This window comes from Rutidosis leptorrhynchoides, chromosome 2 (genome assembly GCF_046630445.1).
Source record: "Rutidosis leptorrhynchoides isolate AG116_Rl617_1_P2 chromosome 2, CSIRO_AGI_Rlap_v1, whole genome shotgun sequence".
Classification (NCBI taxonomy): domain Eukaryota; kingdom Viridiplantae; phylum Streptophyta; class Magnoliopsida; order Asterales; family Asteraceae; genus Rutidosis; species Rutidosis leptorrhynchoides.
Window position 1 is genome coordinate 44662492 of NC_092334.1, and position 15613 is coordinate 44678104.

General features: G+C 33.6%; 1 protein-coding gene across 2 annotated transcripts; it reads right to left on the minus strand.

Moving 5' to 3' along the window:
- Nucleotides 1-561: 561 nt before the first annotated feature.
- On the minus strand, nucleotides 562-7858 carry LOC139890801 (phosphoribosylaminoimidazole carboxylase, chloroplastic). 2 transcript variants are annotated; one of them, XM_071873717.1, is made up of 17 exons: nucleotides 7793-7858; nucleotides 7468-7530; nucleotides 7063-7266; nucleotides 6622-6952; nucleotides 6194-6256; nucleotides 5954-6092; nucleotides 5592-5647; nucleotides 5411-5484; nucleotides 5190-5337; nucleotides 4914-5087; nucleotides 3878-3965; nucleotides 3683-3796; nucleotides 3359-3456; nucleotides 2580-2697; nucleotides 2389-2483; nucleotides 1353-1459; nucleotides 562-900 (listed from the first exon to the last, which is right to left on the minus strand). In XM_071873717.1, the coding sequence occupies exons 2-17, from the start codon at nucleotides 7473-7475 to the stop codon at nucleotides 801-803; spliced, it is 1917 nt and encodes a 638-aa protein (XP_071729818.1). In that variant the 5' UTR covers nucleotides 7476-7530; nucleotides 7793-7858; the 3' UTR covers nucleotides 562-800. The 2 variants fall into 2 exon arrangements, with proteins under 2 accessions (XP_071729818.1, XP_071729817.1); XM_071873716.1 differs by lacking the exon at nucleotides 7793-7858 and adding an exon at nucleotides 7603-7659.
- Nucleotides 7859-15613: the final 7755 nt, after the last annotated feature.

The following is a 15613-nucleotide window of genomic DNA, read 5'->3' on the forward strand; positions in this document are numbered from 1 at the left end:
CATGCATATGGGGTGCGCATGCGGGTTGCGGTATCATTATCGGCAGAGTTGAGAGATCTAAATGATCAAAACTGATTTGAGTTGTATGATAAAATTGTACATGTATACATTTTTATATGAATCTTAAACTTAACTAACGACATGTTGTGTTTAACACGCATAAAAGTACAATACAATCCAATGGGATAGATTATCTCACGTAATTTGACCAAAAATTTCTTATTTTTTTGTCCTCTAATTTTTGCCAGAAGCTTAATAAAAAGTATTCCTCGCCGTTGAAAAAAAATAAGTTACTTTTTGTGAGTAAACAAATATAATAATAAAATAAATAAATATTATAATATATGACCCTCTACAATCTTACACACGAAACCTACAAGGCTACAACATAACCCATCATGTTAAAATATAACTTCAAAGGATTCAAATCTCAATTCAATAACCATCACCTTAAACTCAAAGTTTAAGCGTCATGTACAATACTTTTATTCACGCCGAGAGTTGTCGCTAAAAAATATTAAACTGTATTATATACTACCATACAATTAAATTATATTTCCAACATGAGTTTTATGATTTCCATTCATTTCAAATTGTTCAATATAACAACTAAAAAATCTTAATCGAGTAATCATACAACATGAGAATTGAACTACAGATCTAACGAACAAAAACCCTCAAGCAAACTTACGTAAGAAACACTTGCCAACTGTTTCTTATAGATGAACAAGCTTTACACAAGTCTTTATTGAGGTTAAAAGTATGGGTAGAATCAAAATTGTGATACCTGATATACCAAATTATTCTCGAGAATTCAAGTAATCTTCCCAGCCCACTTTTTCAAGCTTCTCGGTCTTTTCCAATACAGTATCCCTAGCGTCTTCTTGAAATTGTGCCATCCTGTATACGTCAATCAATCAAGTTTCCATGAGTATCATAATATAGCATTCTATGCTTTTAACTCAACTTAATATGTCTAACTAGTGCATTTCATCCAGTTAAAATTGATCATAGCCGGATATATATATGTTATCTCTAACACATAAGTCAGTAAAAGAGCTTAAAAGACAACGCGCTGACTGGGCCAAAACAAAAAAGCACATAAAAACCTCATATAGCATATTTGATGCACTGATTATAGTAAAATTACAATTGTTAAAGAAAAAGAGGTTTGGGTTGACACTACCCAAACTGACCTGTTTTGACTGTATCATGACAACGCAAATAATTATATGGCTTGACCAATTATTCAATACATTTACTTTGTTACCTCAAGTATGTGTGTATGTGCAAGTATATATGTGTGTGTGTGTGTGTGTGTGTGTGTGTGCAAAGGGGAGAAAAATCGTGACCTTGCTTGAAGAGCAGTATCAGCCACCCCTAACATTCTGACAGCCAACAAACCTGCATTAGTGGCATTGTTTATTGCAACTGTCGCAACAGGAACACCTCTAGGCATCTGCATAACATAACAGATAACAGTTGAGGGCCATGCGCTGTTCGGCGTGTTTAAATCCAAGACAGTAAAATCTAATTAAACATATGAAACAATTAGATTCTCTTCCATACATCGATCTGATTTTTTCCATATCTGGAACTTATTGATGATGGATGTTCAAGTTTTGTTTTCATTCCGATTTGATTCTTTTAACAACTATCAAAACCCCAACAACTATTATACCCCCTTTTGCTCTTTACTTCTAAACCCTAGAATTCTAGAAATCATTATTTGTAGCTGCTTCTAAAAGATGTTTTATTTGTTAATTGAACAATTTTAATGAGTATCAATTTCGAAGTCAAATCCTACACCAATGATAGCTAGCACACAACAGATGTATATTATTAAATTGTTTAAAACTTGCTTTTGGAGTTGGAGTTGCAAGTAACATTTTGGGCACCAAACACATACTAAATTATACAATTTGTTTGCTAATGTAATATACAAAGCGTAGTTGCACATAAATGAACTAGACTTGGCTAAGAATATGAATATTTCTAAAATTTTATTAAAAAATAATTTGGTTAATTTCTATTATCTACATTCACATCCTCCATTTGATCTTTAAAAAGTCAAAACACTTTAAATGCTTTCAAATCCTACTATTTGAATCCCCAAGTATTTCAATTCCTGTAGAATATTAGATGCCAGGATGTTAGAATCTTGAAACGAACAACACCTAAACTTTTTTCAATAAGGTGATTGCGGAGTAATTCAACATTTTAATAATCTCCTAACCGCTTTCAACATGTTTTCCCCAGTTTATTAGTAGTTACTCTTTCGAATAACCCCATTTGACCTTATAAGAGGATACATAACCCAAAAATATATCATTCATAAGCAAAATGGGTCGAAATTGCCACCTCTAGCTAAAACTTATACTTATGTACCTGCACTATGGAGAGAAGGGAATCAAGGCCATCTAATGTGGAAGCACGTACAGGAACCCCAATGACGGGTAAGGGTGTCAATGCAGCTACCATACCTGATCATGTACAAACTTAGAAGTTACTCATGGCATGCACATTATATATAACCAAAATTTAAGTTTGTTAATGAAAAAAGAGTAAAGGCTAAAAACCTGGCAAATGAGCTGCACCACCAGCACCAGCAATGATAACCTGAACACCTCGTTCTCTAGCAGATTTAGCATAAGAAAACATCAGTTCAGGTGTCCGGTGTGCAGACACTATTCGAACCTGCATGAAACTTCTTGTTTTCAGATCTGACGACACAAAGCAACAGTTTTAAAACCAAACTGTTTCAAGCTATAGTAAAGATTTAATTACAACAAAACCCAATACCACATAAGTGGTGTATGGGGGAGGTGAGATGTAGAGAATCCTTCCCCTATCCGAGAGTAGAGACAAGTCATTTCTCCACCCACCCAGAGTGAAAACACTCTCAAAAGTAGAGAAAGTCATCCCTCTATTCGACGGATAGAGAAATTGCTTCCGAGTGGACCTCCGGCCAATAAGTAGGAAAGAAAAATTAAAAAAAAATAAAAATAAAAAAATAAAATTGAGACGCCATGAAAATGGTAAAATCAAATTTTCATGGGTTTTAAATCCTGCCTTAAATTTAATTTAGGCTCTAAGAGTCAGTCAAGTCGCCAATAAATCGACGCTTGTTGTCGACTCAATAACTAGAGCCATATAGTAAAGATTTAATTAGTTTACCATAATTTATTCTCTTAAAAGCTAGGGAAAACCTCAGGATCTAAAAACAAACTGTTTCAAGCTATAGTGAAACATGAACTTGTTTTGAACTACACCAATTTTAAACTGTTTGACCCACTCCTTCGACCCACCCATGTTGCCACCTTTACTTATAAGGTAAAATAAAAGGTTAAGAAATTACCTCAACTGACACGTCAAAATCACTTAGAACTTTAGCAGCTTCTTTCATCACTGGAAGATCAGAATCGGAACCCATAATGATTCCAACACGTGGAGCAACTGCGCCAAGAAGATGATGACTCTATCAGAGATATAACACTAAATAAATTGTTCCAAAAATTCACATGACCTTTTAATTAAGTTATAAGACACTCAAAAGAAAACAGCCGTCTGAGGGTAAATGTTTAATATATTAGTTATATTTTGGAATTTTCAAAAGACACATTCCATTACGCCAGTTTATTTAAATTAAATAATTGAATATTAATTAAAAATTAGCCAGGACCTTGAATCTCTTCTACACTTTCTTCTTTTAGAAACGATTTCACCCGTGCTTCGACAACACCCGCAGAAGGACCAACAACAGTGATGTGCCCCATCTTCCGTTGCTTTCGCATATCTGCAGTCACGAATATTTACATTTTTTAGTAATTGGGTTATGATATTAAAGTGGAGAAATGATTAAATAGTAAATACTAACCTGGTTTATCGTACCAATGGACGGTGGCCCCGGGAGTACATAATGCCCGTTTAATAATTCGATGGGCCATAATGAAACCTGCTTCCCCCTACAGTAAACATACAATTAAACCTCAAGTTACTTATCATAATAGCAACCACTGTTGTAAACGGCGTCCGTTGCGTCCGTTGCGACGCCCGTTGCGGCGTTTTGCTGACTAAACCGTTTCGACCCCGTCCCGTTTTCATATTAGCCGGTCAACGGTCAAAAGTCGGGTCAAATGCAGGAAAACTTGGGTCAACGCCGGTCAAAAGTCAGAAATTCTGTTAAAATCGGTCATAAGTCGGTCAAATCGATCAAAATTGACTTAGTTTAATATTCCATTTTGTATTATATTAACGCTGGTAGCAATTATAGGTACAAACTTGTCAATAAAGGTTTTTTAGCTCTAAAATATGTATAAATATATATTTATATATATAAAGTCAACATTAGTCAGCATCCGTTTCGACCCCGTCTCGGCCCCGTTTTTTCCGTTGCGACGTTTTGAGGTCGCTACCGTTTCGGCCCCGTCTCGCGTCTTTTTCAACCTTTAGCAACACACAATACTTATCATAAATAGATCAGATTTTAGCCAAAAAAAAACAAGTAGTTTTATGAGTAATATTGTGAACAGATATTGTTAAGGCTAGAATCTGCCTCTTATCAGAGTAGAAACCCTAATCGAATAGCAATCACAAACAAGCAATAGCCGAAAATATAAGCACAGAATAAAAGAACACGAGAATTATAGTGGTTCAGTTTCTAGGTGAAACCTACATCCACTTTGGAACTAGAGAGTATTATTAATTTTGGAGGTGTTTCAATACATGTACAATGAGAGACTATATATAGACTAAGAAACACAAATAAAGTCGGCCCAACCAATTAGGGTTGGCCAGACCCTGACTTGGTCACCAAGTAAACTCCAGGCCAATTTATTGGGCTTAAATACCGAAGCCTACACCTCAACAGATATTACACAAGAATATTAAGTAAAAAAATAGATGGTTATTACCTCATCTTCACCTAGTATGTTGTACATCATGGCAGCTGGAGCCTTCATTGATGGATTACCAAGTGGAAGACCAACAACAGCCCGCAAATGTTGTTCATATTGTGAAGTATAGCAAGATTCAATAGTGTGGTGCCCACTGTTATGCGGTCGAGGAGCAACTTCATTTAGTAAAATCTGTATTTTGAAACACAACTTCATATACAAAATAATATATTCACAAACGAAAAACATAGAGAAAAATTTAACAAAAGAGCATTAAGAAAAAATGGTATTAACCTCATCATCTTCTGTCAAAAACAACTCCACGGCAAACACACCAGCACCTTCCAACGAAGCAATGGCTCGTGAGGCAACATCAGTTGCAAGTTTCAAAATCTTCCATGACTCGTTTGCTGGTGCCTTAACAATGTGACAAATGTTTTCCCTGTCATAATATAAAAGATTAAATATGTTAAACAAAATGTAATACACATAATGACATTAGAATAAATTATTGCCTGTGTACAGTCTCAACAACGGGATAGCACAATATAGAATCGTCTCTTCCTCTTGCAACAATGACAGCAAGCTCCTAAAACACATAAAAGAAAAAAACATTTAATGAAAAATAATAATACAACGAATATGAAAGAAATAATAAAAAAATTTAAGAAGCTATTATAGTGATTTGATGCTAACCTTAACAAAAGGAGCCCATTGTTCAACATATAAACCATGACCAAATCCTCCTAAAGCTAAAAACGAAGAAAATATTTGAACTTGTTAGTGACAAAACATTATATAATACCACAAGAACTCTAATTAATCACTCACATAGATTATGTGAAAATGAAGACTCTTAAGAAAATATAAATATCGGTACCACCTAAATGACCCAAATACACTAAGTAGTTAAAGCTTCTTATAAAGATTAAAATATTAAATGTAAAAATTTAGTTCTACAAGGCTCGATACAGGTTAGATTAAAAATAAATAATACGAAAATATAAGATCAAGCATACAAATTTTTATAACTAAAACAAGATTAGTAGATCACATACCGTTTATTGCAGAAGTGAGTGCCTCTTCAGTTTTAGCAACAGCATTACCTCGACCATCATAGGCTAATCTTTTACTCTTTATCATAAGAGGATAACCAAATTCTTGACCAGCTTTTTCTGCACTTTCTAGATCATCTATCTGTTTCAATAAATTTTGAAGCCAAATAACTAAATAACGTTGCAAAGTATCATTTATTGAGTAATAAGATTGCTCATTAAAGTTTTCATGATGTTCCAAACCTGCCTGAACTTGGGAAGCGGTATGTCATGCCGAGAAAAGTGAACTTTCTGAATATATTTGTCCTGTGGATAAAATGTTAAGATTCAATTTAAAAAGGTAAACTTCACAACAGAAAACACTAGATATAAATACTAGCCATAAAAAAAAACTACACATGAATCGTAATATAATGATATTCTCCCAGATGATATACATAAACAGTTATACATATAAGATCTTGATGATCTGAGGCGACAGTTAGAAGGCCGAAATCAAGTATAAAGCGGAAATATGTAGTAAAACCAAGTGTATTATGTACTGAGATAGTGACATGTTTTTATTGATATAAAAAACCACTGTAACATTGATACTGCACAGATTTATTTAAAACCCAATATCTAAAACTATCCAGATTATGTCAAAAATGACAAAAGAACAATCATAATACCTGGATAATTCGAATGGTAGAAGCTTTAGGCTGACAATCTACCCCTTGTTTTTCAAGTTTCTCCAAAGTATCTGCATCGACATGCTCGATTTCAACTGTGAGTATTTCACACGTCTTAGCAAATTCTTCAACTGTAGTACTATCATTATAGCTTCCCACCATATGATGATGGGATATGGAACAAGCAGGACAGTTGACCATGGGATCCAAGACGTTGACTTTAATCGCCATTTGAGAAGCGGCTTGGCAAAGCATACGCCCTAACTGTCCACCGCCCAAAACGCCGACAACTTTTTCCGAAAGTCCATAACTTGTAGCCGTATTCTCCTTCCTAATGTTAACAGTAAATGTAATGAGTAATAATAACAATTACCACATTTATCAATCAAATACTTGAAATGTTACACCTAAATCATTCATATAATGTAGTATAAGTATAACCTTTGGGCAACATCACTATCCATGGATGCACGACAAGTTATGGAACGAGCAGTTTGTTGATTGATCATCGAACATGAAGAAGAGCACGAAGAGTTTCTGTAGGCTTTAAACCCAACTCTAGAACTTCGATTGCAACAAAAGGCTGAAGTAACACCAACTTGATGGGTGGGACCGTTGTAAGATAAACTACTTGGGTTCAGCATCCTAGTCGCAACGCAGTAGCATGATTAATTATCATCAGCATATCAAAATAACGGATTACAAACTCTGTTATGCTCAATTTGATTCACAAATAAATTATTTCAAATTTAACGAAATTTGGACTAGTAGTTAAAATTTTCAATAAGCTTGCTTGGAGGTTTATAAAATAAATGGTAATTAAATTAAACTAAAGGGTTTACTTACAAATACATGAATATACAGACGCAATGATATTAGTTAAATCAAAGCCTTCAAATTCCTGTAACACTGCAATAATAGAATTCAAATTCAAATACTCCTTAATAGTTTCAACCTAACACAAAACATTTTAAATGATACCATTAGGTTTTTCGATAACAAGTATGCTAAAGAGAAAACATTAATCACAACATACAATGGCTTCACGATAAAGAGTAAAATCAAAGGGACATAGCTTATTACAGAAATTAAGGGCAGATTTAACCTAAAAAATTGATTTGGATAATTGTTTGAAATAGTTTTTTTTTTTTTAAATGGAGAATATCATTACTTGGTAAACAGAGCTGCTGTAGACTTGAAGTTGAGTAGAAAACACGCAGAGCAGATGTTGTGACGGAGTGAGTAAGTTTAATTTTCGTAAATGTTGTTGCTGCATATATTGGGCTACGCTACTACTCTAAATGGGCTCAGAACTTTGATAAGGAGCCCAATATCATAGACACAAAAGGATGCGATTCTTGTACGAAAGATATAACAATACACGAAAGATCCATACAATTTCATAATCTGCTGATCTATAAGTATCAAAGTGAAAGTAATATCGATACAACGTTTTTATTCAGCTTCAAGCAAAGCACAATGAATCTCACCCGACATTGTTTTCTTACCTTAATTTATTCATTTAATATATCAAAGTTACACACAAAGTTCGACTACCGGCGGTGACGGAGTTCGAGTACCTGCGGTTGCTTGAGTTCAATTACCGGCTGTGGCGGAGTACAATTGGTGACGGAGTTTGATTGCCGGCGGTGGCGGAGTTCGATTACGTTGGTTGGTAACGAATTGATTAAAAGTGATTTGTTGGTATCAGTTAAAATCCACTTGCTGATCTCAAAGAATTGTTGGAACCCTAATTTTTGACAGCGGTGGTACGATGAAGATGAAAATGAAAGAAATAAAATGGGAGATATATTTTTACTTGTTACACCACTATTTCATGTTTTTTCTCTAAAACTAGAAAAAAAAATCGACCGCGCGCGTTGCTGCGGTTTTATTCAACGCGCGGTCAAATTTGTATATACGTTTTTTTGTACCTAATATATCTAGTAATATATCTAGTAGGTTGGATTGTTTGTTGGACGTGTATGCATATGTATGAAATATAGCCCGAAATATTTAGTGTTTTTTTAACGATGTCCGTTTCGTTTATAGTTAGTCGCGTTGTGTTCGTAAAATTATTTCGAGTTGAACGGTGGTCTCGGAAAAATTTAGCTCGTACCGAGCGAGAATATAGGGCCCGTTATTTAATGTTTTTTAACGATGTCCGTTTCGCGTATAGTTAGTCCCGTTGGGAAAGTCTGATTTTTTTGAGTTGAACGATGACCTCAAAAAAATTTAACTCGGACCGAGCGAGAAGATAGGGCCCGTTAAAAATTCGGGTGTAATTAATTTCTTTTATTTTAATAAAGTTATATATTTAAGCTTTCTACCTCTGAAAAAGTGGAAACTTGAGAGGCCGTTGTGTAAATTAAGCCGAAATTGATGGACCCTTTGTAGTGTGAACGCAAACTCAAAACGACAATCAAATTGAACTGAAAGTACGATTTTGGCCATGGGTTTTAGTATATAGGTAAAATATCCCTTAGTAAATTATAATAAAAAGTTTTAAAATTTTTAAAATTTTTGTGTAAGTCTATCATTAAGAGCAGTTTAGACAATTTAGGTGAAAGAAGTAAAACACATAGTGCAAATATCAATTCCCAAATAAAATGGACTGGTTTGATGATGAAACAGATTAATGTTTTGGAAAGCATCGATTCGGTGATTCCTATGTTTATCTGAGTATCTGTTGGATTGAGTTCGTATTATTGGACCTAATTAAATCGGTTGATTTGAACTCATTTAATTGGGCCTCGCATTTTGGTTGGCGATGGATAATGGTGAGCCTATATTCTTTATAGGCTACATTAAATGAGAAGTAAACTTGGTTTAATTTTTGTTGGGCTGATTCAGACTCACGTTTATACGAATCTGATAAACTTCCGTACGAAGTTCACATTTGTACGACTGTAAACAGGTTGTAAAATACTTACTTTCACTATTTCCATTACTAGTTCTATTTCAATTTGTTGTTCATATTCTTATTGTTTGTCTTTATTTCACTACTTTGGACACTTTTGATTGCTGAGATAACATGCGTGTAGAAGTTCTTGACTTTGATTAACGGGTACGAGAGTTATTTTGGTAATATCAACATATAATACTAGTTGTGAAGCGACTGCAATGTGTAGGATCGAGTAAACGGAATTAATCGATCTAGACTTCAATATCGAGTGCGGAATAACTCGATATTGGGTTTTATATCAAAAACAATAATCGAAACAATGATCTTATTAAGTAAAACGACTTTAGGATGTTAAAGATCAACCAAACTGAGTGCTAGAACATGTGGAGATCAATTTCACGGCTATGAAAGGTTTAGAATTCGTAACCCTAACAATGAACTGAAATCAACCTTAAATACAGTCTGCACTTGCAACCGTGCAGTTGCATGATGCAACCGTGAGAATGCATCCGTGCGATTGCACAAATGGTGAGCAAATTAACTTTAAATATATACAAACACTTATACTATTTCCCATCGTATATTAACCTCTACGAATACTCTTATAATGAACTTGGGACTAACGTAAATGCACTAACAGAATGGAAGCTTTTAGAAAATCAATTGAGGAACTTAATCATCGGTTGACAACTAATGTACTCCCACACAAGATGGGACGGTTGAAGAGTGTTGTGTCAAATTTGATTTATGAGCCAAAAAGAAGGATTTTATAGAATCATTTGTCATTATTATCTTCATTTCAGGGTTGCAAAACGAAATTTCTAATAATGTTAAGATGCACAATCCTAAAACCCTTATAATACATATAGTTTGGCTAAATTGCAAGAAGATATGAATAGAGTTGCATGTAAGAATGCAGCTACTCTTTTTGTCTCAACACCGAGTGTCCATAACACAAAAGATGTATCTCACTTGTTATGTGCAATGTATTCAGTAAGTGTACCGTAAATTAGCACTCAGGTGGCTCACAACACAAAACTACATGATAAAGTACTGGAAATGTACATTATGTCTTCGAATAAGAGGCAGTTAACACAAAGAGTTACAAGAAAAGTTGGTGAATAATTTGTGCCTTCACTGTGACAAATATGTTACTTCGTTAACATATTTTACTATATATATATATATATATATATATATATATATATATATATATATATATATATATATATATATATATATATATATATATATATATATATATATATAGTAAAATATGTTAACGAAGTAAAACGTAAGTAAGAAGTCGTGGTGGACAAGCCAAATGAAAGCAACGAAGTTATACCACACATTTCTATAAATGCATTATGTGGAAACGGTGCATACCAAAACAAATGATGAGATGCTTATGGGTGGTACTGAAACAATTGATACTGATGTATTCCACGTGCTAACATGGGAGTCAAAATTGTGCGATGACGAAACGTTAGAGAAGATGGAAACGAAAAGCTTAATGCGTATGCAAATTACACAGTTATGAAGTTGCTAATGAATTATATCTGTTATTTTCATAAGCTCAATTCTAAATGTAAAAGACGAACGACATGAGTTTTGTCCGACAATAGTAACGTACAAAAAGAAATTTGCAATCAGGTTAACAATAATTTGCGAGGTGGACATGCGATGAGATGTTGGAATAAGTGGCAACACATACTAGAGTCATGCACTCTTTTATATAATGTGACGGAATCCAAGCACTGGCGGAAGCAGGAATTTTTTTCACAGGGGCGAAATTTTTTTAAAAAGCATAGAATTTTTTTGGACAAAAATGAAAGTTTTGGGGCAAAATTTGTAGGTTTAAAGCAAAATATAGAGGTTTTGGGACAAAATATAAATACTTTTGGGCATGAAAAAAATTACACAGGGGTAAAATCGAAATTCCAAAATTTTTACACTGAAAATTGCAAATCCACTGGAGGCGGATGCCCCCCTCTGTCCCCATTAATTTTCGCCCCTGAATCCAAGGGTTCTTCCGAGTTTAGACAACAAAATATTTTCATCATCCAGACATGGTTAATTCAATTTATTAAGTTCGACCAAGTCAAGTACAATAAGGCGCGACTCATGAGGAAGGTTGAAACGCATTTATGGCCTAATTGGAAGACTAAAGAAAACATACTCAAGGAACTATTGTCGCCAATCGCATGCTTGTTTTTTACTAGGGAAAACCTACTAGGTTTGTTAACCGTTTGTTTTTGACCGGGAAAATATTGTCATGTATCATTTACTAGTCATGTCCAAGGCACGTGACTTATAACTAGCGTCGGACATAAATGCTCCACATGCTTCTACACAGACATATTTTGAAAGAATGGAGATGATCGTGTATTATTTACTAGTCATGTGCAAGGCACATGACCGCTCAACCCCTTTTCATCTTAAGTGGAAATAAGAGCATTATAGTTCATTTGTAATGAGATTTGAATTATTGTGATAGCGTGTTTAAACACCCTTGTTATTTCCCTTCTTTATTGTTGTTGGTTTTATTTTTTGATAGAAAAAATTGATATGGTTACTTTGTGAAGGATGTTATCCCACATAGGTGGGAGGAGAAAGTTGGAGGTAGGTGACTTGGTTATAAAAGGAGGGCTAAGTCTTCATTTCAATTTGCACCAATCAATACACTTTAAGTATTTGATTATTTCTTTCTTTCTTACCCTTGTTTGAAAGTTGTATTAGTTAAATATTTTGGAGAGTGTAGTTGGCTTAAGAGAGTCGTCTATATCATTGTAACAATTTGTGATATAGTGTATTTCTCTCTTTGGGGGCCGGTGGTTTTTCTCCTGTTTTGGAGTTTCCAAGTTAAATCTTGTGTTGTGTATTGTTCTTATTTCTTTACTGTTATTATTGGGCTGGGTGTTGGGAATTAGTGAGGCCGTAATTTCCCAACAACTGGTATCAGAGCGTCAGGTTTGACGGGGGTCTCGGTTATAGGAGTCGGAGTATGCTCTGTGGTTGCCACGGGAGTGGATCGTCCACATCAGAAACGAGTTCTATTGATCGTATAGGGTATCTGGTTAGACAATATTTTTTCTGATTCGTAGTAATAGTTGGATTTGTTAGTGGCGAGTTGTGGATTTCTGATTTAAAGGGTCCTGGCTGAAAGGACCCGTTCATATACATTATAAACGATTCACAATAGTTTATTACATCGTGAGGTATTTGACCTCTATATGATACATTTTACAAACATTGCATTCGTTTTTAAAAGACAAACTTTCTTGACATCGAAAATTGACGGCATGCATACCATTTCATAATATCCACTATCCAACTATAAATTGACTTAATAATAATCTTTGATGAACTCAATGACTTGAATGCAACGTTCTTCGAAATATGCCATGAAAGACTCCAAGTAATATCTTTAAAATGAGCAAACGCACAGCGGAAGATTTCTTTCAATCCTGAGAATAAACATGCTTTAAAGTGTCAACCAAAAGGTTGGTGAGCTCATTAGTTTATCATAATCATTCATTTCCATCATTTTAATAGACCACAAGAATTTCATTTCCATTTCTCATAAATATACGTCTCATGCATAGAGACAAAAATCATTCATATGGATTGAACACCTGGTAACCGACATTAACAAGATGCATATAAGAATATCCCCTATCATTCCGGGAAATCCTTCGGACATGATAAAAACGAATTCGAAGTACTAAAGCATCCGGTACTTTGGATGGGGTTCGTTAGGCCTAATAGATCTATCTTTAGGATTCGCGTCAATTAGGGGTGCACTAATTCTCAAAATTAGTGATGTTCCCTAATTCTTAGATTATCAGGCTAAAAGGGGCATATTCGGCTTCGATCATTCAACCATATAATGTAGTTTCGATTACTTGTGTCTATTTCGTAAAACATTTATAAAAATTGCGCATGTATTCTGTAGTGACCCGAACTTTTCAATGTTTATATATATTAAATGAAATTGATATTTACATGATTAAGTGTTTTCAACATGTTAAGCAATCAAACTTATTAAGACTTGATTAATTGGAATAGGTTTCATATAGACAAATGACCACCCAAGTTGACCGGTGATTCACGAACGTTAAAACTTGTAAAAACTATACGATGACATATATATGGTTATATATATAGTTAACATGATTTTATTATAAGTATGTATCTCATTAGGTATTTTAACAATGAGTTATATACATAAAAATGAGACTATTAAATTAAGAAACTCGAAAACGATATATATAACGATTATCGTTATAACGTCTTACTAGGTACATATGAATCATATTAATATATTGATACACTTGGTTAATTATGTTAAATGATAAGTAAATATATCATTAAGTGTATTAACAATGAACTACATATGTAAAAATAAGACTACTAACTTAATGATTTTGAAACGAGACATATATGTAACGATTATCGTTGTAACGACATTTAATGTATATAGATCATATTAAGAGATATTAGTACATCATAATATCATGATAATATAATAATTTAAAATCTCATTTGAGATTATAAACATTGGGTTAACAACATTTAACAAGATCGTTAACCTAAAGGTTTCAAAACAACATTTACATGTAACGACTAACGATGACTTAACGACTCAGTTAAAATGTATATACTTGTAGTGTTTTAATATGTATTCATACACTTTTGAAAGACTTCAAGACACTTATCAAAATACTTCTACTTAACAAAAATGCTTACAATTACATCCTCGTTCAGTTTCATCAACAAATCTACTCGTATGCACCCGTATTCGTACTCGTACAATACATAGCTTTTAGATGTATGTACTATTGGTATATACACTCCAATGATTGGCTTTTAGCAGCCCATGTGAGTCACCTAACACATGTGGGAACCATCATTTGGCAACTAGCATGAAATATCTCATAAAATTACAAAAATATGAGTAATCATTCATGACTTATTTACATGAAAACAAAATTACATATCCTTTATATCTAATCCATACACCAACGACCAAAAACACCTACAAACACTTTCATTCTTCAATTTTATTCATCTAATTGATCTCTCTCAAGTTCTATCTTCAAGTTCTAAGTGTTCTTCATAAATTCCAAAAGTTCTAGTTTCATAAAATCAAGAATACTTCCAAGATTGCAAGTTTACTTCCAAGTTTTCTAAATCCATTCCAAGTAATCATCCAAGATCAAGAAACCTTTGTTACTTACAGTAGGTTATCTTTCTAATACAAGGTAATAATCATATTCAAACTTTAATTCAATTTCTATAACTATAACAATCTTATTTCGAGTGGAAATCTTACTTGAAATTGTTTTCGTGCCATGATTCTGCTTCAAGAACTTTCAAGCCATCCAAGGATCCTTTGAAGCTAGATCCATTTTTCTCATTTCTAGTAGGTTTATCCAAGGAACTTGAGGTAGTAATGATGTTCATAACATCATTCGATTCATACATAAAAAGCTGTCTTATTCAACGTTATAAACTTGTAATCACTAGAACATAGTTTAGTTAATTCTAAACTTGTTCGCAAATAAAGTTAATCCTTCTAACTAGACTTTTAAAATCAACTAAACAAATGTTCTATATCTATATGATATGCTAACTTAATGATTTAAAACCCGGAAACACGATAAACACCATAAAACTGGATATACGCCGTCGTAGTAAAACCGGGGGCTGTTTTGGTTGGGATAATTAAAAGCTAAGAAGAACTTTGATTTAAAAGCTATACTTCTGGAAAAATGATTTTTCTTATGAACATGAAACTATATCCAAAAATCATGGTTAAACTCAAAGTGAAAGTATGTTTTTCAAAATGGTCATCAAGATGTCGTTCTTTCGACGAAAATGACTACCTCTTTCAAAAACGACTTGTAACTTGTATTTCTGACTATAGACTTATACTTTTTCTATTTAGATTCATAAAGTTAAGTTCAATACGAAACAGTGGCCACTGGAATCACTCAAAACGGATTAGAAACGAAGAAATGGCGAGTAAAACAAGATTGATAAAAACTACTCATTTTACCTACGTGAAAGTTAGTAATAAATCTA

Excerpts from the sequence above, each read along its gene's own strand:
- LOC139890801 (XM_071873717.1), bottom strand. Across the intron at positions 6,257-6,621 it reads CTACCATTCGAATTATCCAG|GACAAATATATTCAGAAAGT; the intron begins GTATTATGATTG and ends TTTTATCCACAG. Across the intron at positions 5,338-5,410 it reads GTTGTTGAGACTGTACACAG|GGAAAACATTTGTCACATTG; the intron begins GCAATAATTTAT and ends ATATTATGACAG.